The sequence below is a fragment of the Oryza glaberrima genome, chromosome 6 (assembly GCF_000147395.1).
Source record: "Oryza glaberrima chromosome 6, OglaRS2, whole genome shotgun sequence".
NCBI classification, from domain to species: domain Eukaryota; kingdom Viridiplantae; phylum Streptophyta; class Magnoliopsida; order Poales; family Poaceae; genus Oryza; species Oryza glaberrima.
Genome location: NC_068331.1, coordinates 6,858,061 through 6,881,792, shown reverse-complemented (window position 1 = coordinate 6,881,792; position 23,732 = coordinate 6,858,061). Strand labels below are relative to the sequence as shown.

General features: G+C 44.9%; 3 protein-coding genes and 1 pseudogene across 3 annotated transcripts; 2 read left to right on the top strand and 2 right to left on the bottom strand.

The window, feature by feature from the left end:
* Window positions 1–3,217: 3,217 nt before the first annotated feature.
* LOC127776344 (pathogenesis-related thaumatin-like protein 3.7) lies at window positions 3,218–4,814 on the bottom strand (annotated as a pseudogene).
* Window positions 4,815–5,782: 968 nt separating this feature from the next.
* LOC127776012 (uncharacterized) lies at window positions 5,783–9,689 on the top strand. The gene is made up of 11 exons (XM_052302335.1): window positions 5,783–5,955; window positions 6,214–6,275; window positions 6,924–7,057; window positions 7,242–7,300; window positions 7,958–7,981; window positions 8,167–8,249; window positions 8,348–8,412; window positions 8,585–8,634; window positions 8,776–8,877; window positions 8,986–9,045; window positions 9,314–9,689. Exons 1-11 carry the CDS (start codon window positions 5,953–5,955, stop codon window positions 9,422–9,424), a joined length of 753 nt encoding a protein of 250 aa, XP_052158295.1. The 5' UTR covers window positions 5,783–5,952; the 3' UTR covers window positions 9,425–9,689.
* Window positions 9,690–13,228: 3,539 nt separating this feature from the next.
* Window positions 13,229–14,985, top strand: LOC127776008 (RING-H2 finger protein ATL46-like). The gene has a single exon (XM_052302332.1). It carries the CDS (start codon window positions 13,546–13,548, stop codon window positions 14,830–14,832), a length of 1,287 nt encoding a protein of 428 aa, XP_052158292.1. The 5' UTR covers window positions 13,229–13,545; the 3' UTR covers window positions 14,833–14,985.
* Window positions 14,986–21,478: 6,493 nt separating this feature from the next.
* Window positions 21,479–22,585, bottom strand: LOC127776015 (uncharacterized). Its single transcript, XM_052302338.1, has one exon. The coding sequence runs from the start codon at window positions 22,520–22,522 to the stop codon at window positions 21,887–21,889; it is 636 nt and encodes a 211-aa protein (XP_052158298.1). The 5' UTR covers window positions 22,523–22,585; the 3' UTR covers window positions 21,479–21,886.
* Window positions 22,586–23,732: the final 1,147 nt, after the last annotated feature.

Below are 23,732 nucleotides of genomic sequence, written 5' to 3'. Positions count from 1 at the left end.
CCGAGTGTGTTATTGATTGTATGATTGGGAAAAAAAAGAAAAACGTGCCCCAAGAGGCACACGGACCCTCCTTATATAGGAGAAGGGATCCGTAATACAAGGTACAGTCCATATCCTAACGGAATATGGGATTACAGATAAAATACAATCGTAGCCGACTAGGATCTTGGGTATTTTCTTGCCATACAAGTTTAGAATCTAACCCGAGTCCTCATAAAGATATTCTATCTATATTTGGTACCATATATCCGACTAAAGTATAACTGTCATGCAGATATGGGGTATCCATAATCTCCACACCCACGCTTTAGTTTCATCGGCTATGTCAAATTGTCAATGCCTGTGACAACAAGCGTGAGGTCTAGCACATTGGGAGAACAAGCCGAAGGTGTCGAATGGGTTTCTTGAGCTTATACAAGACGCCCAAACAGTAGCGGACCCAGCACAAAATTATAGCTATGGCGAACTTTGTAAATGTACGTAGTACCGAAACATTTTTTATAAAAAAAACACGAACATACCAAAACATTAGTATATAATGTATATGATAAAAAAATTAGTGTGCATATCCAATAAAACTATAAGTAAATAATTTATTGTTTTCAATATAGGTGAAGATTTATTCCTGGAAGGTGAGAGCCCCTAGAGCCATCCAAATGTTCCCATTCCAAATTATTCTCCAAATATTTGTGGTTAGCGTTAAAAAAATAGTAATTATACTTTTGCTCAATTCCTTAAAGAACAATACCAACCGATGCAGATGCATCATCACTTGGTCAATGCATGATAACTTGTTCCACCATACCAGTATTAGCTTGTACTAGTACAAATACTAAAAGATTAGTGCTTATTGCCCCCATCATCACGGTAACCACCAATGAAACAGTCAGTAGTGTTGTTGTTTAGTTGATAGTTACTGCTGGCAGATAGTTATGGCAGCTGCCACACCTTGCCACAAGGGAAGGTCTGCCACTGCGCCCAAAGACCACATCCCCAGCCTCTCGGACACCATAGTGGACAAGGTGACGCATCTCTTGGAGTTGTCTAAGGGAGAGGAGCTGAGCATCAAGGTGGTGGGACACAACCTCGGCGCCTTGCTCGCTGTCCTCGCCGCCAACGAGCTTCACGCTTGCCTAGCCACGGATACGGAACGTGACATCACGGATCATCACCGGCTACCATTGCCCATTGCCGTGGTGTCCTTCAACGACCCGAACATCGACAACCGCGTGTTCATCGACCATCTTCAGAACTAGCGCGGCGTCAACATGCTCTGTGTGGTGAACGCTGGTGACATGGCGATGTGCGTGCCAGGGGAATCGCATGTGATCGTGCGGGAGGGGCATGTGCACGTGGACACGGAGCTGAGGCTAGACAGTCGCAACTCGTTGTGCCTGCACCCTGACGTCTAGTCGGCATGGTGCCATGACCGAGAGGTGTACCTACAGAGGGGCTCACCGGCCACCACCGTCCCGCTTGGCTTGGTTGGGGAAAGTAAGAGATGGGAGAAGAAGAGTGGGAGTTGACACGTAGGTCCTACAGTGTTTATTCTTTCTTTATCATTTACATGTGGTTCCATGTGTTACACGTTAGTGCGTTTGACCATGAATCTGCCACGTCAGTATAAGCCGCTTAACAAACCATCAAAAGAGTCAATGTATACTTATGTTCAATGTTGAAGGATGCGATATACCTGGTTTTGTGGTTGGGAAAGCAATTCGACCAAGAGCAATAGTTGAGGGAGATAACGTAGACTGTTCCATTAATCGACCTTAGTTGAAACTGTCCAGTGGATTTTTGGGGCTAAAAAGAACCACGGATCGATCCAAGACATGACAAGCTGAGCCCGGCCTGGTCAACAGGGGGACCAATTTTCATTTAATATCATTTTTTTTGGAGGGTGAGGGGATGCCATTCGACTATCTTTATCAATACGAAAATATAGTTACATCATTCATTAGCATGTTCATAATAAAGTTAGGGGTTCATCAATCCATATACATGAATTTTTTGAGAAAAAAAAAGCAGGCCTTACCAATTTATGAGCTATCTAATTTGCTTCTCTATTACAATACTCAATAGAAACCCTATCAAACCATTATATAAATTGTTGCAGTGCTTATTTAACATCATTTTTGTACATTATTCTAAAGCCTTTCTATGACACGTTTCAAAGAATGGAAGTTCATCTGAGGTCCCTTAACTTTACATCGAATCCGATTTTCCTCCTTGAACCCCAAAACCAGATATAACCGGTCCCTAAACTGTCAAAACCGGTACAAACGAGATCCCTCGGAGGTTTGGTAGGCGGTTTTGGCTGACGTGGCGCTTACGTGGCAATTCTACCTCGAAAAAATAATAAAAACCATGGGCCCACATGTCAGGTTCAAAAATAATAATAAAAAAATGATGGGACCCACGTGGACTCCACATGTCAGCCTCACTCCTGCCTTCTCACTCCTCTCTTCTTCCCTGTTCCCTCTCCCCTCTCTCTCTCTCTCCTTCCTGGGAGCGGACGGGCAGGTGGGCGGCGGAGCAGGCGAGCGAGGCGGGCTGTCCGAGCTCTGGCGGCGGCGGCTCGGCATGTGCTGCGGCGTACACCTCCGCCAGGATGCTCCTCTTGAGGCCGTGAACGGCGACGGGAGGAGGATCATGACTCTCGCCACGGATGCACAAATCCGGCAGCTCAGCCGCGGGAGGCCGTGGCCTGCGGCGGGAGGAGGACCACCGCCGCGGCTGAACAAATTCGGCAGCTCAGCCGCGGGAGGCCGTGGCCACGCACACCGTCGTCGTCGCCGGCCGTCACGCCACTCGTCGGCGGGCAGAAGTCCACGCGGTAGTTGGTGCCGGTGGGGCAGGTGAAGGTGCTGGTCTAGTCGTCCTTGGCGTAGCTGTAGGCGTCAGGGCATAGCCCCCTGAAGAACATGGAGTAGCTCGTCGGCGGGCATGTTAGGACTAATCTTGTTGCATAGGAACCTTGAGTGCTTGTTTAGTTTTTGAAACACATCATGTGTTAGACCTGGTTGCATGCTGGTGCTACCAAATGTGATATGTTCGTGTTAGTGGCTTGCAAGGATCGGTAAATTAGATAGTACTCCCTCCGTATTTTAATGTATGACGCCGTTGACTTTTCGATCAATATTTGACTATTCGTTTTATTCAAATTTTTTGTGCAAATATGAAATGCTTAAAGAACATATGATGACAAATCAAGTCATAATAAAATAAATGATAATTACATAAATTTTTTAAATAAGACGAATAGTCAAACGTTAAATGGTGTCATACATTAAAATATAGAGATAGTAGTTAGCTATGGCTTGGCTTTGTGCTATGCTAGTACTTGCATGTCCTGCATGAGCTAGTGGAGCAAGTGTACCGGTTAGTTAGCTTTGTGCATGTAGCAAGTCTTCTTTTGTTCATCCAGCTAGCTACCGTGTCTGCCAACGGCAACAGGGCAGACGTGCTCGAAGCCTCGAACTGGCCCCGGCAGCAGTTGGTGTCGCCGCGCCGAACTTGCCGCACGCACTGGCGCAGCCGCCTGCCGCCTGGGACACGGAGCTCGGGGAGGCACGTACCTCGCCGTGATGTCCACGGCACCGCCGCCGTTGGTCGTCTGGAAGCTCACCGGCACGGCGGCACGTTGAACCCGTCGACGAGCGACAGGTCGAGGAAGTCGTCGCCGGCGCCGGGTCAGGAGCCGAGCGTGTAGCCGTGTACTCGGGCAGCGTGGTGGGCGGCTCGCCGGAGGCGGAGCACGCAGTCGCCCGTGACGCAGCGGCTGCGGCCGCTGCCGTCGAAGGAGCCGCCCGTGCGCTTCGCCCCCCACCTGCCCGTCCGCTCCCCGTGAAGGAGAGAGAGACTGAGAGGAGATGGAAGGAGATAGACTTATGGGGCCCACGTGGGCCCCACCTTTTTAAAATTATTTTTTAATTGATATGTGGGCCTATGGTTTTTATTATTTTTCCGGAGTAGAATTGCCACGTAAACGCCACGTCAATACCACGTGGGACAAAAATCTAGTCAAACCAGCCACGTAAGCGCCACGTCAGCCAAAACCGTCTTATAAACCGCCAAGAGACCTAATTTGTACTGGTTTTGACAGTTTAGGGACGTATTGTGTCTGGTTTTGGGGTTGAAGGACAAAAATCGGATTCGGTGTAAAGTTAAGGGACCTCGGATAAACTTATTCCTCAAAGAATTGCTGGTTCTCCACTCTCAAGCCCAAACCCCGTCCTATTAGGCTGGATTCAAAGTGGGCTGGGATTTCTGTCCACCTGTCATGAACAGCTAGCTCTGATCTATTTAGCCCTTGTAATCATGGGGGAATATATAGTGAAACCATCAAATAAGTGAAAACCTGTTAAATTCATATCTAAAAGTTTTATAATGTCATAAAAAATATTAGAGATAGGTATAGGCATGAAATACATTCATACCAAATCTCAACTTAAAACTCAACTTTATTTGAGAGAAAAAAAATACAAATTTGAGGTGAATTGTAACATAACACTATTCACAAAAAAATTTTCATTTTTGTTTCTATCAAATGAAGTTGAGTTTGGACTTAAATTTTGGTATGAATGTATTTCATGCTTATACCTATCTCTAGTATTTTTTTATGAATTTACAAAACTTTTAGATATGGTTTTCACAGGTTTTTACTTATTTGATGGTTTTCACCGGACATGTCCCATTGTAATCATATCCTCGCCACACTAGAGACAATAGGGCTGGAAATACTGCTCGGGCTTGTCTTGGCTCGTATGTCAAATGAGCCAAGCCCAAACCGACACCGAGTTTGTGCACTCCATGGCGACACCAACACCGAGCTCTGCGTGCTAGATCTCGCCGTCGACCTCTCCCTCTCTGTCGGTGGAGCGCTCCTGCCGACCACCCTTCTCTCTACCACCAGCGGTATAATAGCGCTAACAATTTTGTTTAACATTGATAGTTTCGATTTTTTTAGTTCAATTTTAGTATGATTCTAACGATACTACACTTCTTATGTTGATAGTGGTGTGATACCACCGTAAACGATCCTAGATTTGACAGTTGTCAAGAAAGTATCTAAACATCCTTGATACTAGGTACGTATCTCGATACTGACAATCTTCGCCCCCCCCCCCCCCCCCCCCCCCCGCGGCGCGCGGCGAGCAGAAGGCAAGGTTCACGAGCATGCTGAAGCTAGCTCGCTAAACTGAGCTAGTCTTTTTTACTTCCTTCATGTTAATAGATTTAAATAATAAGGCTCAGTTCGTTTCCACTATAAAGAGTGGATAAAGTATTGAATATTCGTGACACACTTTTTAAATTGCTAAACGGTGTATTTCGTGCGAAAACTTTCTATATGAAAGTTGTTCTAAAATATCAGATTAATCCATTTTACAAGTTTGTAATAATTAAATCTCAATTAATCACACATTATTATCATATTGTCTTACGTGAAATACTTAATCTTTATATTTATTTTTATCTTTACAGGATTCAAAATGTGTTACAGGAACGGAGTAACTCGTTTGTCAAGTCGAAGCTCTCGAGCTGAGCTTACACGAGTCGACTGCAGCTGTGCAGCCGAGGCTGGAGGCGAGGACATTTTGGTCATTCTACCCTCTGATACAGTACTAGTCACCACTCAGCAGTGAGCAGTGACTCACACACAGACTGGAGAGGAGGGCTTTCCGGTCATTCCGCTCGACAAGTCGTCGCTTGCGTAGCCACTAGCCACCCTGGACGCGATAGGGATGGAAAAAAGAAATAATATATGTGTGGAAAAAAAATAGAAAACTAAAAAAGAAAGCGAGGGGTAGCAAAGCCAGCCAGGCGAGGGAGGAAGGAAGGAAGAAGAGCAGGAGGAGCCCAACGCCCGCGAAACCCTAGCCCTCGCGCTCGCCCACCCCCTTCCTCTCCCCCCCTACCCTACCCCGAGCTCGCCACCCGTTCCGATCGAAGATGGTTAGTACCTCACCTCGCCCCCCGTCTCGATTCCGCGTCTCTTCGCGATTCGTTTCGACCCATTTGTGATTTTTTTTTTCTGGGGGTTGTGTGTGTTTGAAATCGGTGTGCGTGCGATAATTTGAGCCTTTGCTGTTCTGTCCATTGTTCGATTCGTCGGTTTGGCGATGCAATTTTGGGTGAGAGCTGCGGGATTTTGTTTGATCCGGTTCTTTTTGAGAAACTTCTTTTTGAAGGTTGGTTTTTTTGTGTTTGCAGCATAAGCTGGGGAGAGGAAGCCGCGACAAGGTGCAGCAGTTCATGACCATAACTGGTGCGAGGTGGGTGGGATCATTTATTTGCTCCCCAACTTTAGACCTGCGGTGTTAATAGGACTGGAAATCGGTGGTGATTTGTTAGTTCGATTCATTGTACGGCCTGCGGTATTCTTAGGATTGGAAATCGGTGGCGATTTGTTAGTTCAATTCATTGTACGGCCATCTTAGGTTGTCACTGTTGATGTCAAACTATCTCTGAGCTTCTGAAAATATCGGATTAGAATGTGTTTGTTGCAGCCAAGTTACTGTTAACTGGTTGTTTTGGCCTTAGGCTGAAATTAGTTGCCCTAGTTAGCGGTGATGGATCCGGGGAAAAAAATGACACCACCATTCGTGTGATAGCTTATGAGCTTAGCTACAGGGTGTTCACCGCCACATGTATTAGTTAGAATAAGGTAAAGTGAAATTGCAAGTTGTTATGCTCATCATGCCACTATTTTAGTCTACAAAATAAATGGTGCCTCCAGTAATGTAAAACACCACTTGCGAATATGTTAGTGAATTCTAGAGTATAGTCTTTTTCAGTTATGCTGCTTGTTTGCTTTGTTGTTGACAAACCAGCAAGGTAGTAAAATCACAATAATTTTAGCAAGCCTTTTCGCTGTTATTTGAAACCAGTAACTCATTAAGTACATTTGTTAACTTATGCAGTGAGAAGGTCGCCCTTCAGGCCCTGAAAGCTAGTGATTGGCACTTGGAAGGAGCTTTTGATTTTTTCTACAGCCAACCACAAATTTCTCTAACGAACTCTCGGCATCTTGAAGATCTGTACAACAGATACAAAGGTATTGATCTTCATTGCCTTAACTAGCTATTGTGTTTAAATTCCATAAATTTCTTTACATGTATTGTTTCATATGTGCCGTCAGCAAACCTTTTTTTCTTCTTAGCTTTATGGAAACATATGTTTTTCTTCTCCTGTTGCAATGCTTTAGCCTATGATTCAAGGTGGTATAATTTATTTTTCAGAACCTGATGTTGATATGATCATGGTGGAAGGTGTATCTCAGTTTTGCACTGATCTTCAGGTAAGAAACAGCTATTTATCTTCCCGATCTCATTTCGTATTTTCTTGTTTGATTTCCATATGCAGGCATGTCTAGGCGATACTTAGTCAATGAGTTGCTATGTACAACTCTTATATTGGAATGGCTCTCATTTGTTAATAGCTGCAGCTTTTTTTGGGTACCAACTATATCTCACTGGCGAGGAAGAGATGGATTTTATTTCACTGTGTTTTTCTACGTTTGATGTTCAGGCGGTTTTTAATAAGTTATTACCAGATTTAGCTTGCCTGTTGGCTAATCAAACTGTGGTAGTCTCTGACAAATAAACATTGCTCCAGAATTTGCAACTACCATTTACCATGTATGCATGTGAGCATCTGCATCCTGTGAGGAATTAGGCAATTTATTGCACTTCTTTTTGGGTCGAGCTTTTCCTCTTTGTGGGAGGTGTTTTTCTCTCTCTTTTCCTTGTATATACCTTTGTTTTATTCTTAACAAAATGAAACACAGCTATCCTGCGTTTTTGAGAAAAAAATAGTGTTTTTTTAACTTGCGAAATATTATTTTGTTAAGGGATATGTGTTCCAATGTATGCATTTTGTTATTATATTATATCATGGATCCATCATATTAAGTCATTATCAGTTTATAAGATGTATGCTTTGTTTTGATTTTCAGGTGGATCCCCAGGATATTGTTATGGTATGCATTTTAGCTTCTTCTGGTCTAACTGTCACTTCCATTTTCGTTTGTAACCTAGCTCTACGCTTTATCTGGATTTATAGTTCTATTTGAGATTTGATATATTCCAAAGAAACCCACAGCTTCAGAGATCTGTTATTCTATTTATTTAAATTAACACGACCACTGATTTTTGTTGTTAACAGCTTGTCATATCATGGCACATGAAAGCTGCCACAATGTGTGAATTTACTCGCCAGGAATTCATTGGTGGACTGCAGTCAATTGGGTGAGTGCCATTTTCAATCATGGTGTCTATGTAATTGATCAAACTATTGAGTGTTTCTTAGATATAGTTTTTTCATATATCCCGGGTGGTATTTGCAGGGTGGATTCAATTGAAAAGCTCCGTGAGAAATTGCCATCTTTACGGGCTGAGATAAAAGATGACCGTATGTGTTTTCTTTGTGTGAAGTTGGATTTTCTCTATGTTGAAGTAACACTACATTTTAGTTTACAATTTGTGACCAATATGAAGGAACTGAAATAGAATGTGTATGGAAGGAATTCAATGCCATCTTTTATTTGATATCTAATCTGTGTGGTTACTCTTTCCTCACTCAGATAAATTCCGTGAGATATACAACTTTGCTTTTGCTTGGGCTAGGGAAAAGGTTAGCCTCAGTTGAAGAATATTTGTTTCAGAACCCTTGTCTTTATTTGCAGCAGGACAACATTTTTTGTTCATAAACATCATCCTGTGATCCTGATGTTCCCTATGTTTATTTTCCTGAAATATGCTCTTGATCTTACAGGGTCAAAAATCTCTCGGACTGGAGACTGCTCTTGGAATGTGGCAGTTGCTCTTTGCTGAAAGGCACTGGCCCCTTATCGACCATTGGTGCCAGTTTTTACAGGTATGCCTCAAAGGTGGTTCCATGTACTTCCATTTTCAGAGCATCTTGCTATTTCAAAAACTTAGTGGTTTCATGATACTTTGCTAATTTAAATCCTTCAAATTTCAGGTGAGGCATAATAAAGCCATTTCTAGGGACACATGGTCTCAACTGTTGGAATTTGTCAAGGTACCACTGTTAATCCCTCCTTTCTTTCTGGGTAAATATGCAAGGAAGCAAGTCTTGTTTGTGTCAGATGGTTGACTATGAATCAGTGACAGACAAACTCTTTTAGGTGAATCACAGAATGAGACATGTTATCTGGTTCGCTTAGATTGTCATTGTTAGGTACCTAGGTAGTTTTGTGATCTGCCTCCTTTGATCTTTTGATAATTTCTGCATCAAAGGTCTATTGATGCCCCTTTGTGAATACTAAATATGTGTTCTGTTATCGCAGACGATCGATCCACAGTTATCCAACTACGACGAAGAAGGTGCTTGGCCCTACCTAATAGATGAATTTGTGGAGTACCTAACCGAGAATGGATTCGTTCAGCTTAGGAAGTGAACAATGGGAGGCCCACATTCTCACTACTTCAAATACAATCATGATTGGGCTGTACAAACGTGTGAGATTCATCTCGGTCTATACAGTGTTCAGGGCTTGGCCTTGGCGTTCTTGCGCAACTGATCGCAAACAGTGGACATGTATCCTTACGTGATGACATTTGCTCGCGCAAGGGGACGATTTGATTTGGGAAGTGGTGACTGCCATTGTGGAATTATCACTTACGGTTTATTTAATATATATTGTGGTCGGCGCAGAAGAAAAATAGTTATGCTGTCCTTTGCTTCTCCCGGCAGAACATTAGAACTGGAGTCTTGTGGTTGTGGAATAACTCGTAAAGGAAGCTGTTTTGAGCAGCGACACGGTCTTCAAAACACAACTTTAATTTGTTTCTAAAAAAATATTTATTGAAAAGTGATATATGTATACTTTTATAAAAGTATTATACTTTTATGAAAGTACTTTTCAAGACAAATCTATTCATATAATTTTTATATTTTCAAATCTCAAGTTATTGAGAGAGTTATTTATGATTTATATTCCTAATGTTTGACTTAAAACATTGTCCTAAACGATTTACTTTATAAGTACGCAGGGCGGAGGGAGTATGGTCAAATGTTTGGCATGGCACGCTTGCATTTATTTTACCTGCATTGCACACATGAATGAAGTTTTGCCTTTTTAGCTTGACGCCGAGTTTAGTTCCAAACTTTTTCTTCAAACTTCTAACTTTTCCATTACATCAAAACTTTCCTACACACATAAACTTTCAACATTTCCGTCACATCGTTCCAATTTCAAACAAACTTTCAATTTTGGCGTGAACTAAACACACCAATCGGCCTCCTAGTCATATGCAAGGCAAGGTTTACAAAACCGATTGAGTATCGCGTGGTTATCACGTGTGATAACCTTTTCAGTTTTTTAAACCATAGTGTATCGCGCAGTTATCATGGTAACCGTCAAATTGTGGGATGGCGGTAACCTCATCTCAAACGGTTTCGTAGGGTGGGTTTCGGTTTCAAGTCTAGTTTACAAAACTGCATGCCAAAATGACTAAATGAGCATACTGATATTAGATTAGATTGATATTTTTCTGGCCCGGCCGCTGCTGCACCTATCCCGGTATGCCGATGCGCCACTTTTTTTTTTTGGAGGACCACACTTTCTTTTAGCTGGAGCATCTTTAAACAATTTTAACTTCACCAAAAAGAAAAGTAACACAAATAGAGCTGAGTTTACGTTGTTTTAGAACCAGCTCTCAAAGTTAAATTTAGAGATTGGAGTTCACAGGCGGCGTTCAACCGACTCCCAAATCTGGCTCAGCAAGTGCTCATCAACCCCCATCCTACAGGCGTGCCGTGCGAAAGGATGCGGGGCACTGCACCTGCAGTCCTGCACGGCCACAACGCTCACCGCGGGGAACCGACGAGAGGATGAGGCTAACCGACGCAAACCAGGCCGCTGTCGCCGTGCAGACGAGACGACGGACGCCCTCGGCGCAGTCGCACCAAAAGACATTGTCCGGCGGCGTGGCCACATGCCCCCACGGAGCGACGGGTAGGCGAGGGCGAGGGCGAGGCGTTGTGTTGTCCCGTTGTCTCTTGTCCGCGACCGTGCCGGCTGCCTGCGCAGGTCGCAAGGACACACGCCTTTTTCGCGACACAGGCCAGAACCGAGCGAGCTGCTGCTGCTGTGCTGCCTATATTCAGCAATGGAGTACAATGGTCGCCACTGTATGGGTGCCGGCCTGCCGGATGCAGGTCTTTTTTTTTTTTTTGAGCCTCCGTCTCTGATGTGAACTGTGGAAGTACTGTTGGCCTTTTCACTCACGAGTTTGGATTTTGGAGCTTTCGACCTTTTTCGGGCAGAGGTGAGCGAGTGAGGCGAAGTCAAAATGGATTCTGGGGCGTTTGCAACTTTGCATTGGGTGGACAACAGGGCAGCGTTGGGTCTAGAGTGATTGGTCTTCATCAGGTTTCGCTCATTTTTGTTTGGGTGTGATTAGTTCGCGAAAAAAACTTTGTTGGTGTCACATCGGACGTTTGACATGATGTTGGAAGGGTTTTTCGGACACGAATGAAAAAAATTAATTTCATAACTCGCCTGGAAACCGCGAGACGAATTTATTAAGTCTAATTAATCTATCATTAGGCTCAAAAGATTCGTCTCGCGATTTTTATGCAAACTATGCAATTAGTTTTTTCTTTTTACCTATATTTAATGTTTCATATATGTGTCTAAAGATTTGATGTGATGTTTTGGGAAAAAAAATTGAGAACTAAATAAGGCCTTACTCCCACTTGGCTCGTCATGCTCCTCCTTCACCTCCTCCTTTTCTCCTCTCCCTTCTCCTAGGTTGTGATGCTCTTTCTCATCAACCGTTGAAGATTGACTAATTTAATTTTGAATTTGATTTTTGATTTTTAAGAATAATTTTCAACACATTTTTGTTTATTTTCTCAACTATCATAGAATGAGAGTTGTGTAAAAAGATAACATGCCCCCATAAAGTTTTAATTAAAATTGAACCATATATAAAAGAATTCAAAATTAGCTTCAGAGACAAAAGCAAAGCATGGCCTTATTTGCTAACAGTAAAATCCCAAACTATTTTTTGAATGGTTAATGAATTTATATAAACCGATTGGCCCTCTCAACTAAGTGATTGCATACTCCTATTCTATCAAGTTAGAGTACACGTCTCTTTAGTTACATTAGACACTACTCAAGTTACACTTAGATAAGCTTTAGGGTATCCCTAGGGTTAGGATATCGTCATAACTTCTTTGGCTCATACTCCCTCTATTCAAGTTTGATCACCGTATTTATAAAAACCGGTTTTTCAAGTTTGATCGTCACATTTGCAATCGCCGGGCTGGTGCGTCTTGTCCGACGCGTTGGTTGTTTCAGTTTGCATATAAAATTAATCAGCCCTAACCACTGCGCGGACGTCTCGGGAGCACTCCTCTAAAGCCCCACCGTGATCGTCATGCATGCATTGGGCTGGTAGTAGATTAGGAAGATGATAAGTGTGTTTCTTGTCCTTGGCCTCTATGTCAGGCCAAATTATGATGATCAAACTTAATGGAGGGAGTACATTTTTTTTTAAATTTGGTAGAAGTAGCACCACATTTTTTATGGAAACAAGTAAACGATAAGTTATGTGGCATTTATATCCTTTCGTTCGATGTGGATGAAAATAGTTTTGGAACTAACAATAATCTCAAATTTATAAATGCAACAAAACGTACCATTTTCCCGCCTCCTGTCTATTTTGGCATTATCCACCGTTAATCATATCATTAATTATCACTCTTCATCCGCCCCTACGTATGAAACCTAACTTGAGTGTCAAGGGTTATGATGTTTCATGATAACAAACCCTTATCAATACTCCATGATAAGTCTATAAACCCAAAGTTCGATCATTATTTGCACCTTCATGCTAATCTAATCGATGTAAAAAAACAAAAAAAAACTGCTATTAAAGAACTTAAGAAAAAATTATGTATCATTCGATATCTATTGGCATCCGGTGTGACATGCGATGTGAAGCTAATCAACCCAACAACCGCCGGTGCCGTCATTCTGCATCCCTCGCCAACACGCAAGGAAAATGACTTGGCCACAGCCACACACAGCTGGCGCAACCGCCGGGGTCAACGAGCAGACGACCCGAGCCTCCAACGCCTCCGCACAAACGACGGCTCCCCCGCGAGGCCGCGACCGCGACCGCGACCTCGACCTGTCAGCGGCTCAGTGCGCGTGCGAACGAACCCACTCCAACCAGCGCTGCGGCCGAAAGCGACCGCCCGCACACAAAACCCAAAGCCACCGCATCGCATCGCATCACATCACGCGGCCTCCTCCTCCTTCTCCACCACCGCCGCGCCGTCGCGTTCGCCTTTTTTCCTCCTCCCCGACCTCGTGCGCTCCCACCACCACCACCCCGCGGCTTCGCTCGCGCCACCGCCACTGATTCGCCGGAGAGTTGCTGTTCCCTTCGTGATTTCGTCGGCGGTGGCGGCGGCGGGGGTGGTCTCCTGTTGCTGTACAGACCAGCATCGTTGGGGGGAATCGGATGAGATGAGATGAGATGAGATGCGGGGGTGGTGGTGATGGAGGCGCTCTCCCGGACCGAGCGTGTAGGAGGAGGAGGTGGAGCCATGGTTGAAGTGGCCTTCGCTTCGTCCGCCGGATCCTCCGCCGCGGCCCCGCGCCGCCTTCGTGGGGAGCTCGTCGTCAGGGACGCTATTCCGTATGCCGGGGTGGCTCCTCCGCCGCCCGCGCTGCCGCAGCTGCAGGCTACGACGAGTGGGGGCGGCGGCGGGGGGAAGATTAGCCCCGCGGTGCTGTTCATCATCGTGATTCTCGCGGTGGTGTTCTTCATCTCCGGCTTGCTCCACCTCCTGGTGCGGCTACTCATGAAGAAGCAGCATCGCCGCGGAGGAGGAGGGGGTGCGGCGGCCGGGGTGTCGCGGTCGGCCGCCGGGGATGACGCGGGGGGAGGAGGGGACGCGGCGCTGCAGCGGCAGCTGCAGCAGCTGTTCCACCTTCACGACTCCGGGCTGGACCAGGCGTTCATCGACGCGCTGCCGGTGTTCGCCTACCGGGAGATCGTCGTGGGCGGCGGCGGCGACGGCGACAAGGAGCCCTTCGACTGCGCGGTGTGCCTGTGCGAGTTCGACGCCGAGGACCGCCTCCGGCTGCTGCCGCTGTGCGGGCACGCCTTCCACCTGCATTGCATCGACACATGGCTGCTGTCCAACTCCACCTGCCCGCTCTGCCGCGGGGTGCTCTTTGTCCCTGGGCTCACGGAGAACAATCCGATGTTTGATTTCGATGAGGGGTTGGAAGAAGGGAGGCTGTCTGAAGATTGCGATAACGGATTCGGATATCCCGGGCACAAGGCTACGGAGGGGATGCAGACGCCAGGGACTGAGAAGAGGGTGTTCCCTGTGAGGCTTGGGAAGTTCAAGAATGTCGGGACCCAGGGCGCTGTCGAAGGCGGTGGCATCGGCAATGCCAATGGTGCTGTCTTGAGGAGAGAGGAAGGGGAGAGCAGCAGCAGCAGCTTGGATGCAAGGAGATGCTTCTCAATGGGGACTTACCAGTATGTTCTAGGGACCTCAGAGCTCAGGGTGTCTCTCCAGCCAGACCGAATTAGAAATGGCGGCGGCGGTGTGACGAGGGCAAGGCCGACAGGGTTAAGCTCTGTCAATGCTGAGATCATGGAGGGGAAGAAGATATGCGCACGGAACAAAGGGGAGAGCTTCTCTGTGTCGAAGATTTGGCAGTGGTCTAATCTGAAGGGCAAGCTACCTACTGGCTCAGATGAATGTTCGGAAGCAGGGAGCCTTCCATGGATGAAGAGAGGTGGCATTGGGGATACATCAAATATGTGACTGTAGTCTGTATTATGATAGTGGCTAATCTTTTCTCTTGTTGGTGCTGCTCACTTAATCTCTTACCTATAGTTATCTTGACTTTTTTCAGTCTGATTGCTTTGTGCTGAGTTTGATTGGAATGCATTGATCCCATGGAGCGATAATTTCTCATAGCCGTGCCACTGAGTATTGCGGTAGCTTAGGATGGTTGATTTCTGGTGCTTGCTGGTTTGGCACTCATAATATACTTGCAGCTCTCCTTGTATTATTGATCAAATTGGAGTTGCCATCAATATCTAAATTCCCCGAGTCTTGATATTCATAGCTATGTATGGAAAGAAAATAGTACTAGGTTTTGATTCAATACTGCTCCTTGTGGACTCATTAATGAATTTTAGGGCATACTAACTGTTTATTTTTTAAGTTTCAGTTGTTGTATTGAAGGTTGTCATGCATCAGATGGAACAAATGATCAATAAATCACCGTAATTTATTGACGTTTGTGGTTATTTGATCTAGGTTTTTTTTCTTCGATCTAGGTTTTTTTTCTTTCAGTTTGGCAGCTTCTGCGAACATATTAAGAGACTGCTAAAATGTGGCGTAAGAACGGAGATGTTTTTTTGGTGTCGACAAACAGGAAGGATGTACGTGGAGGCTGCAGCTGCAACAATTGAGGCAGGAGTAGGTATAGGGGTTTGAAATAGCCTTAAATGGGCAATGATCTAAACCCTTAATACCTATGTTTGGCATGGGTTGCAGTAAAATTTTCTATTCGTTACTATGTAGTACTTTAAGTTTTGTGTATGTTTCCATAATGTTGATTATTGAAATAATCCCCATATTACCATTATAATGTTGATTATAAGTAACTAGTACTTAGCAAAATAAATTGCCGTCACGTTTAGTTGTGCTTGGAAATAATTTGGAAGTTCCCACAGGTAAATAGGTCTAAAATCTTGTATCTAACTACTTTCTTTCCTGATCAGTTTCTTATAATTTGACAGCTTCCTTTTTGTATCGAACTAATTTTCCTGATTGGTTTCTTATAATGCACATATTTCCTTCAGTCTCATTCTACTACCTTTTTTGCGGTAATAAATTGTACACTTTAGCTAAATCATTGATATGTGCCTGAGCATCCTCATTCCCATAAATTGTCAAGTATTGAAGACTGCATTTTATAATTCAGAATAAGAGTAACACTAAATGATTAATTCTTGTTTTAGCTTGCCATAAATTAATTAAGTAAAGTCATGATTGATACTTCCTACAACCTGAATTCATGCCAATGGGTGATAGATTCCTTGTATTTCCTTCTTTTCTGTGGCTACTTTTGTCCTTCCGATGCGCAGTGATTGAAATCTGCAGGAACTTCTCATGATTGGCCTGCATTCTTGTATCAATGACTTTAATGATTTATATTCAAACTAAGCATATTTCTTTTTCCTTTAGTCAGTCATCTGTTACCTTTCTCATATCTTTTCCTTTGAGCGCTTTTTGGATTTTTCATCCTCTCTTTCAACAATCTTTTTACTCACACAGAAAAAGAAGGAAAGACAATTTTCTTCATCATGATAGAAAGCAAAAGACTGGGCAGCTAGATTTCGTGAAAATTCAGATTATGATAACACTAGTTTCCATTCCTCTCTTTCATAGTTTTGCAACTTCTATTAATCTTATTTCTTCTCTGTCAAATGTAAGGTACAACGTAGGCCCAAATTGTTGTTATGATAACTGAAAAGTTGGTGAACAGGAGGTGGCACTTTTGCCTTTGGTGTGTCCTACCTTTGTTGGCAGACTCTGCTTAAAGGTGTCATTCCTGTAAGAGTTGATAACTAACTGAAAATTATGCTCTGCTTATTGCACCTTGTGTAGGTGGCCTGGTGGGTATGGTGACCAAGCTGAGTGGATCCTAGAGTTGTCACGGTGCAGTATCCTGATAAGAGAAGAAAAAAAATATAAAGGTGCTTAGTGAAGTGGAATTCGGTGTCATATTTTGTGTTCCTTCATCCTTTTGTTATTTTTAATCATAAAGCAAATGAGAAGTGCCATACTCTCATGCCTCCACTAATTAAACAGGTAGCGTACTGAAGTTAAGCAGTTTGCATTGAGATCTGACATATAGTTGCATACATGCTTACAAATTCTTACTATACCAGGTAGACAAATATACAGCTATTTCAGCCATTAACTAATGCTGAGCTAGCCAACTCATTATTGTTAACAACCAGATCTGAAATAGTAATTGTTTGTTCTGACATCTGAAACAGTTGTTTTTGTGATTCTTCAGATCTCCATTTCCAGATTCAGGACAAACCACAGAGGTTCTTTTTATTTCAAGCAGTGTCCAAGTCTCACTCAGACTCAGGGTCAACAATCTTCAGTTCCTACCGGTGAAGATCAGACGACGCTGAGTTGGTACGATATACTGTTCTCTATGTGAAAATTGTTGGACGCTACCTTGAGGCCCTGAGGACTACCTACTTTGGTTTTTCTCACATGCACCTGTTCGTGTCCTAAGGCCAGTTTCGGGCGTGATTGGAACGGACAAGATGGACTGCTGGAGCCTTGCGATTGAATATTCATGTCAAGATCAGGTAAGTGGTCCGGTTTTTTTTTTCTGTCTCGTTGGCTTTCATTGATTCATCGCACTGTTGTCAGAGAGTCAACATCAACTTTACATGACACTGTTGTTATGAATACAAGTGGCAATTACTTTGGACATTGTAGGTTTTGGCTGGCATTAACACACAATGATCAGATTGTTTAAGCTGATGAAAATTTTTGCTGCAGCACTCGCCGTCGAATTGTATGTCCAGCAAAGTTTGGCTGATTGGCTGGTCCCATGCACCAAGAATTCATCAAATTAGGTGCAACTGATAAGATGGCTATTTTTAAGTTTCTTTCATATTTTTATGGTGCCTATTAAGTATTAACTGATACTCTGATTTGTTCATTGTCAAATCCATGTTGAAATTGTATCGGCCTATCGATGTTCTTGATTATTTTATCAGTACTAATCTTAACCTTACCATTAGGAGCGACAATATAGTTAGTACAGCAATTAATTATTAACTGATACTCTGGCTTCTCTTTCTTCGGCCCCTTTACGGAGCAGCTCAAAAAGTAAATGGGGCTATCGGTCTCCTACTCTCCTAAAATGTTGTTTATAGAAAAATAATAATAAACAGATGTTGTCCTCCCCTTTCTTATATCGTGGTATTTCTATGCAGATGATCATAAAAGAAAATTCTAAAATAATTTCGTGTGTTGTTATGTTCAAAGGTAACTTCATTTAAAATTCTAACTCAAAATGCAACTTACGTTTGAGAGGAACATACAAATACTCCTTAGTTAAACTAGTCTTCTCGCATTTACAAGTAATTATTTAATTAGTGGTTCACAATGTACTTAACGATATCAAGATGTCTGTATTAACTTTGTTTATCTCAATATGTGTTTGTCTATGTGTATTACAGGGGCGAGTGTGCGCCTGTGTGTATTGAGCGTGGCATTTATACCATGTCAAGAAAAGGCCTTGCTAAGGAGCACCTCTAATATTTGAATTATTTTATTTTTGAAAATATATCTTGTTTTCATCGGTTTTTACAGGAAATGCACGTTTAGAAAGAATTGGCTGAAGCATACCATTATCGTCGAGGGAGGGGAGGGGGTGCGAATTTATAGCGAGTTCGTATGGTGAGTGCGTGAACTCATCACGAGTTTGCGCGGAGAAAAATGTGCGGGTGCAAACTCGTGTGCGGCGGTCGTAGGGGTGGCCATATTCCTGTTGGGGCCGGGTTCCCGACCCAACGGGCCAGGTGGAAATTCCCACCCGCGGGTGAGCGGGGTGGCGCCCCCACAAAATTAAGGGGATGGGGTGGGGAATGGGATTGACCCGTGGGTAACCCATGGGGACATGAGGTGTCACTTATACACGTCATAAGTAGCCAATTTCAAGGCCCATTTAGTTAGAAGACTATAAAAGCTCAACCCTAATTTGTCCCCTATCGCCGCCCTTTCTCCAGCTCGTAGCGAGGCAGTGATTTAGCCGTCTGCCCAAGCTGCTCCATGCAACAGGCGAGTCAGGCACTTGGTGCAGCGTGGCACGCCATCACCCCCATTCTCGACGGCGCCGGTGCGCTGCCAACCCCAACCACCGTGTTGTCGACCCTCCTCGCTGTCCCAAGTTGTCGACCTTCCTTGCCTCGTTGCTGCCCAAGCCGGTGGCCGGCGTGCTCGTAGCATGCTGCTCTGTCGGAGCTCGCCGTCCCTAGCCCTCGTCGTTACTCCTAGCTGACTGGCGACGGCTAACGGCCGATGCCCTACAGACAATGTCCCGCCGAAGTCCGCGCGTCCTCGCCACTCTCTGCCTTCGACCGTCCTCATCGTCGGGTGGTGCGGAGCTCCACTCACTCACTAGGTCCCATGCGGGAGCGGAGACAGGTGAGGTTTTCCTGGATTTTTCACATTTTGGTCCTTTTAAAAAACTTATTTCGTAAATAAACTCCTAAAAAACTTATCCCAAAAATGGTCCTTTTTGGGGCGCCAGAGTGGCTGGCGCCGTCGTTCAACAGGACGGCGCCAGCCTCTTTGGCGCCGTCCCCCTGCCGACGTGGCGGGGCGATGCTAAGGTGGCTAGGGGAAGTGCGCCAGAGTGGCTGGCGCCCCCCCCCCCCCCGAAATTTTTTATTTTTGTTTTATTTGTTTGATATTTTTTTCACGCTTAGGGACACACAAGAACCAACCATAGAAAAATTGAACTCAAATGGACGTAATATGTGACATGTAGAATTTTTTCTCTCCTCTCCTCTCTCTCCGAACTAGTGCAGAGGAGAGAGATGTGCAACTTTTTTATTTTTATTTTATTTTTTTGATATTTTTTTCACACTTAGGAACTCACAGGAACCAACCATGTAAAAAATAAACTCAAACGGACGAAATATGTGGCATGTGGAATTTTCCAAAGCTCCACCGAAAAACTTCTCTCCTCGAAAACACAATCTTGCAAGCGGAATTTGGAGGTTTTAATATCGCCGAACCCGGCAAAGCGGGGGAGAATCGGATGTAACTTTTTCTGTAGATGTCCGTGCATATATTATTTGCCTGATTCCAAATCCGTATGAGAAAGTTACGCCTATTTTAATAGATGACATATTTTGTCCGTTTCGGTAGAGTTTTGGAAAATTCTACATGTCACATATTTTGTCCGTTTGAGTTTATTTTTTATACGGTTGGTTCCTATGTTCTCTTAAGTGTGAAAAAATATCAAAAAAATGAAATAAAAATAAAAAATTGCATCTCTATGTACTGTTTAACTTATATATGTCATTTCATGTGGTTATATTTTGAATTAGATTAAGTAATTTCATATAGTGGTAGAGTGCATTATGTTTAACATGCTGATCAAAGTGTTTTACTAAAGGAGTTATGGTCTAATTTTAGTGAAGGTGCAAAGTAGACTAAGTGGTATGCTAGATATTTTCAGACTTAGCTAAGTGGTAGTTCGAGTTTAAATTTTTTTTGGTTGGTTGTATCGTGATCCTGAGTGTGAAAAAACATCCGAAAAAATAAAATAAGAATGGCACCGTTGCAACTCCATACAGAAAAACAGGAATGGAGGCGGCGGCGCTAGCCATGCTGGCGCCCTCCTCCCTGGGGCGGCGCCAGCATGGCTGGCGCCCTCCTCCTGCCACGTCGGTTCGCGTGCGCCACGGTGGCAGGAGGACGGCGCCAGAGAGGCTGGCGCCAAAAAGGACTATTTCTGGGATACGTTTTTTCAGGGGTCTATTTGCGAAACAAGTTTTTTAAAAGGACCCAAATATGAAAAATCCAGCGAGGTTTTCAACCTAGTTGGCTTTGCGAGGCTAGCGCTAGAGGGAGAATGCGGGAAGTGGGGGCGCTCCTGACCAACCTGGCCCCACCCCGTCCCGTTGCCACCCCTAGGTGGCCGTGTGATGGTCGCTTTAATCAATTAATTAATTAATTAGTGCTATTAGCAATTAATCAATTGTCCATTACTTCTTTATTTAGCATCATTCGGCAGTGAGTTCGCAGCCCATCCAGGCGAACTCGCGCGTGCGGCAGCAAGTTTGCATCCTTACTCCGGGATGACGGTATAATTTTACCAATTCTTTCTAAACCTGCACATTCTTATAAAACCAATGAAAAAAAATATAATTTTTTTAAAAAGATTTCTCAATATTTTACATTACCAGACAAATTCGATGAGATACATTCATCAAATCATCCAGTAATAACGAATGCAAACATCACCGTTCTCAATTCGGACCATCAGAGATGAGAGCAGACAACCCTCACAACCCGACTGCCGAACAGGCAGGGTAAATGTTGGCAAGGAGTTGGACTCCGAGACTGACCTGTCATCGTCCAAAACCTGAATCCCAATCTAGCCTCCCTCATCAGATCATTAAGCGCCAAAGCCCTCTTGGATTCTTAATCAAAGATGCGGGGGCGATGCGGATTTCAGAGATGTGATTGCACTAAGCGTGCCGGCAACGTCGAGATCAACCTTTCACGGGTATCATGGCCATTCAATCCAAACAGCTATATACCCACCGACGGAACACCTTCAAATATCATAGCTAATTAAATTATACCTGAATCTTAAAAATGAACCAAGAGTTTCTTTGGACTCAAGAACTTACAAATTTTTCATGAGAATTACCCAAAATTTCCATAAGTTTCATCCGTTCTAAAGGTGGTCAAAGTGAAGATAAATACAGTAGAAATATCTATGCATTCCGTTGTCATCATCTCCTCTTTTTTTTTTTTGATATTTGGTATCACCTTTTGCTTGCAAGAACAAGTTCAGAAATTCTGTTGCTGTTGTAACAGATTTGATCCATATATATATATATATAGATAGAGTTCTATTTTTTTATTTACAGTGAACAAAATTTTAAAAAGGCAACAAAAAAAATACAAACAAAAACAAGCGCATCTTCTATGGACACCATCGACCAGCAGCAAATGGGAGAAAATGACGTCCACCCTTATCGCCTCCGCCGCCCAGCAATAACAAAAAGATTCGGTCGGTGCGCCGGCGACGTCAGCCCCGCGCGGCGGAGGGAGACGGCGGGTGAGGGTGAGGGTGTGGCTGCTGCGGCGGCGGGTGGTGGAACAGCGGCGGCGCGTCGCGGCCGCCGAAGTCCATGGAGGATTTGGCGGAGGCGGCGGCGGGCGGCGGAGGCGCGACGAAGCGGGTGGAGAAGTCGCGGTAGCCGGCGTAGTCGCCCTCCGGGCTGCACGCGCCGCCGTGGCCCTCGTCGAAGTTGAGCGCGTAGCTGAGCGGGTCGTAGTTGAGCTTCCTCCCGCCGCCACCGCCTCCGCCTCCTCCGCCGTGGTGGTGGTGCCGTGGGCTGCGCCTGAACCGCCGGATGAAGGTCTTCCACCGCGGCCCAGCCACCAGCTCCGACCACTCCCGCACCTTCATCAGCGCGTCCACCCCGCGCCGCCACCACCGCCGCCTCTCCCCTCCCCCTCCCCCGACGCGGTGCCACCACTCCTCCTCCGCCGCCGCCGCAGGGCCACCGGCGCGGGAGTACGACGACGACGCCCACGGCCCCCAGAAGCAGCAGCACCGGTTCCCGCGGCGGGAGAAGAAGGCGGCGTCCGCCTCGTCCATCCCCGCCGCCGCCGCCGACACCGCCATGGCGCCGCCGTGGCCTCCGCCGCCGGCGTCCATAGTGGGGAATCCAAAGTGGCGGTTACGGCGTCGTGTGTGGCGTTTGGTACGCGAGGCGTGGGGCGCGTGGGTTTTATTGGGGACGCAGTTTCGTGGGGCCCACTTGTCAGTGACTCCATGAGGGGCCGCGAAGGATTTTACACAACTGCCACCCCTCTCCGCCTCGTGACGAGGTGGGCCCACCTGACAGTGGGACGTGTGCCGTTTCTCGCGGAGCCCTGCGTGCACATGCGTCGGGAGAGACCATGTCGATGCCATGTGGGTCCTGCAGAAGTGGGACCCAGATGTCAGTGTGGTGAGACGGATGCCATGGGTGCGAAATTTGGTGGCGCAACCACTGTTGTCCCGTCTTGCTACGAAGGGTGACTGACATGTGGGGGATACGCGAGTGGGACATGGCTGTAAGTGGGCCCACTGGACTGGCATCCTATCATCCTACCAAGACGTGGGGTCAGGGAGTGGGCCCGGAAGACAGTGGGGATACAGTGGAGAAGTGGCCGTTACATGGGACCCACTGAGGATGGCGCCATCTTACTTTCTCGAGGCTCGAAAAAAGGTGAAGGAATATTGCAAAACTCCATGGTTCTTTTTGACTACTCGGGTGTTGTATTTTTATGGTGTGTTTGGGGATAGGAGATTGAGAAGATTGGGAATATATGTAACATGAGGTAATCCATTAGCGTATGATTAATTGAGTATAAACTACTATAAATTTTAAAAATGGATTAATATGATTTTTTAAAACAACTTTTCTATAAAAATTTTTTAAAAAAACACACCGTTTAGTAGTTTGGAAAGCGTGCGCGCGAAAAACAATGTACTTTCTAACTCAATGTATTTGGAACGAACGCAGCCTTAGAGCATCACCATTCACCAACAACATTTTAAAATTTTATTCCCAAAATTTTAGTTATGGAATTTTAAACAGAACTTGATGCATTAAAAGTTTTTATGATTGAATAAAATTAAATTCTTAAAACTAAAAGATGGACCTACAAGTAAACTTCTAGCAGAAATCAACGCTTGTCCCTCCCTCCCACAAGATCACACGTTGCTAATAGCCCTCAGCGCTCGGCCTCCTGCTCACCAATGACCTGGATGCTGAGATTGGGAGCCAAACCTAATTCTTCTAAATGTGGAGAACGAAAATCACAGGATTGGGAATCCATGGATTGGGGCATGGGGGTAGAGAATTCGTTGGATTGATTTT

Coding starts and splice junctions, on each gene's coding strand:
- LOC127776012 (XM_052302335.1), top strand. Junction 7,058..7,241: donor TCTGTACAACAGATACAAAG/GTATTGATCTTC, acceptor TTTATTTTTCAG/AACCTGATGTTGATATGATC. Junction 7,982..8,166: donor ATCCCCAGGATATTGTTATG/GTATGCATTTTA, acceptor TGTTGTTAACAG/CTTGTCATATCATGGCACAT.
- LOC127776008 (XM_052302332.1), top strand. CDS start 13,546: ATGGAGGCGCTCTCCCGGACCGAGCGTGTAGGAGGAGGAGGTGGAGCC.
- LOC127776015 (XM_052302338.1), bottom strand. CDS start 22,522: ATGGACGCCGGCGGCGGAGGCCACGGCGGCGCCATGGCGGTGTCGGCG.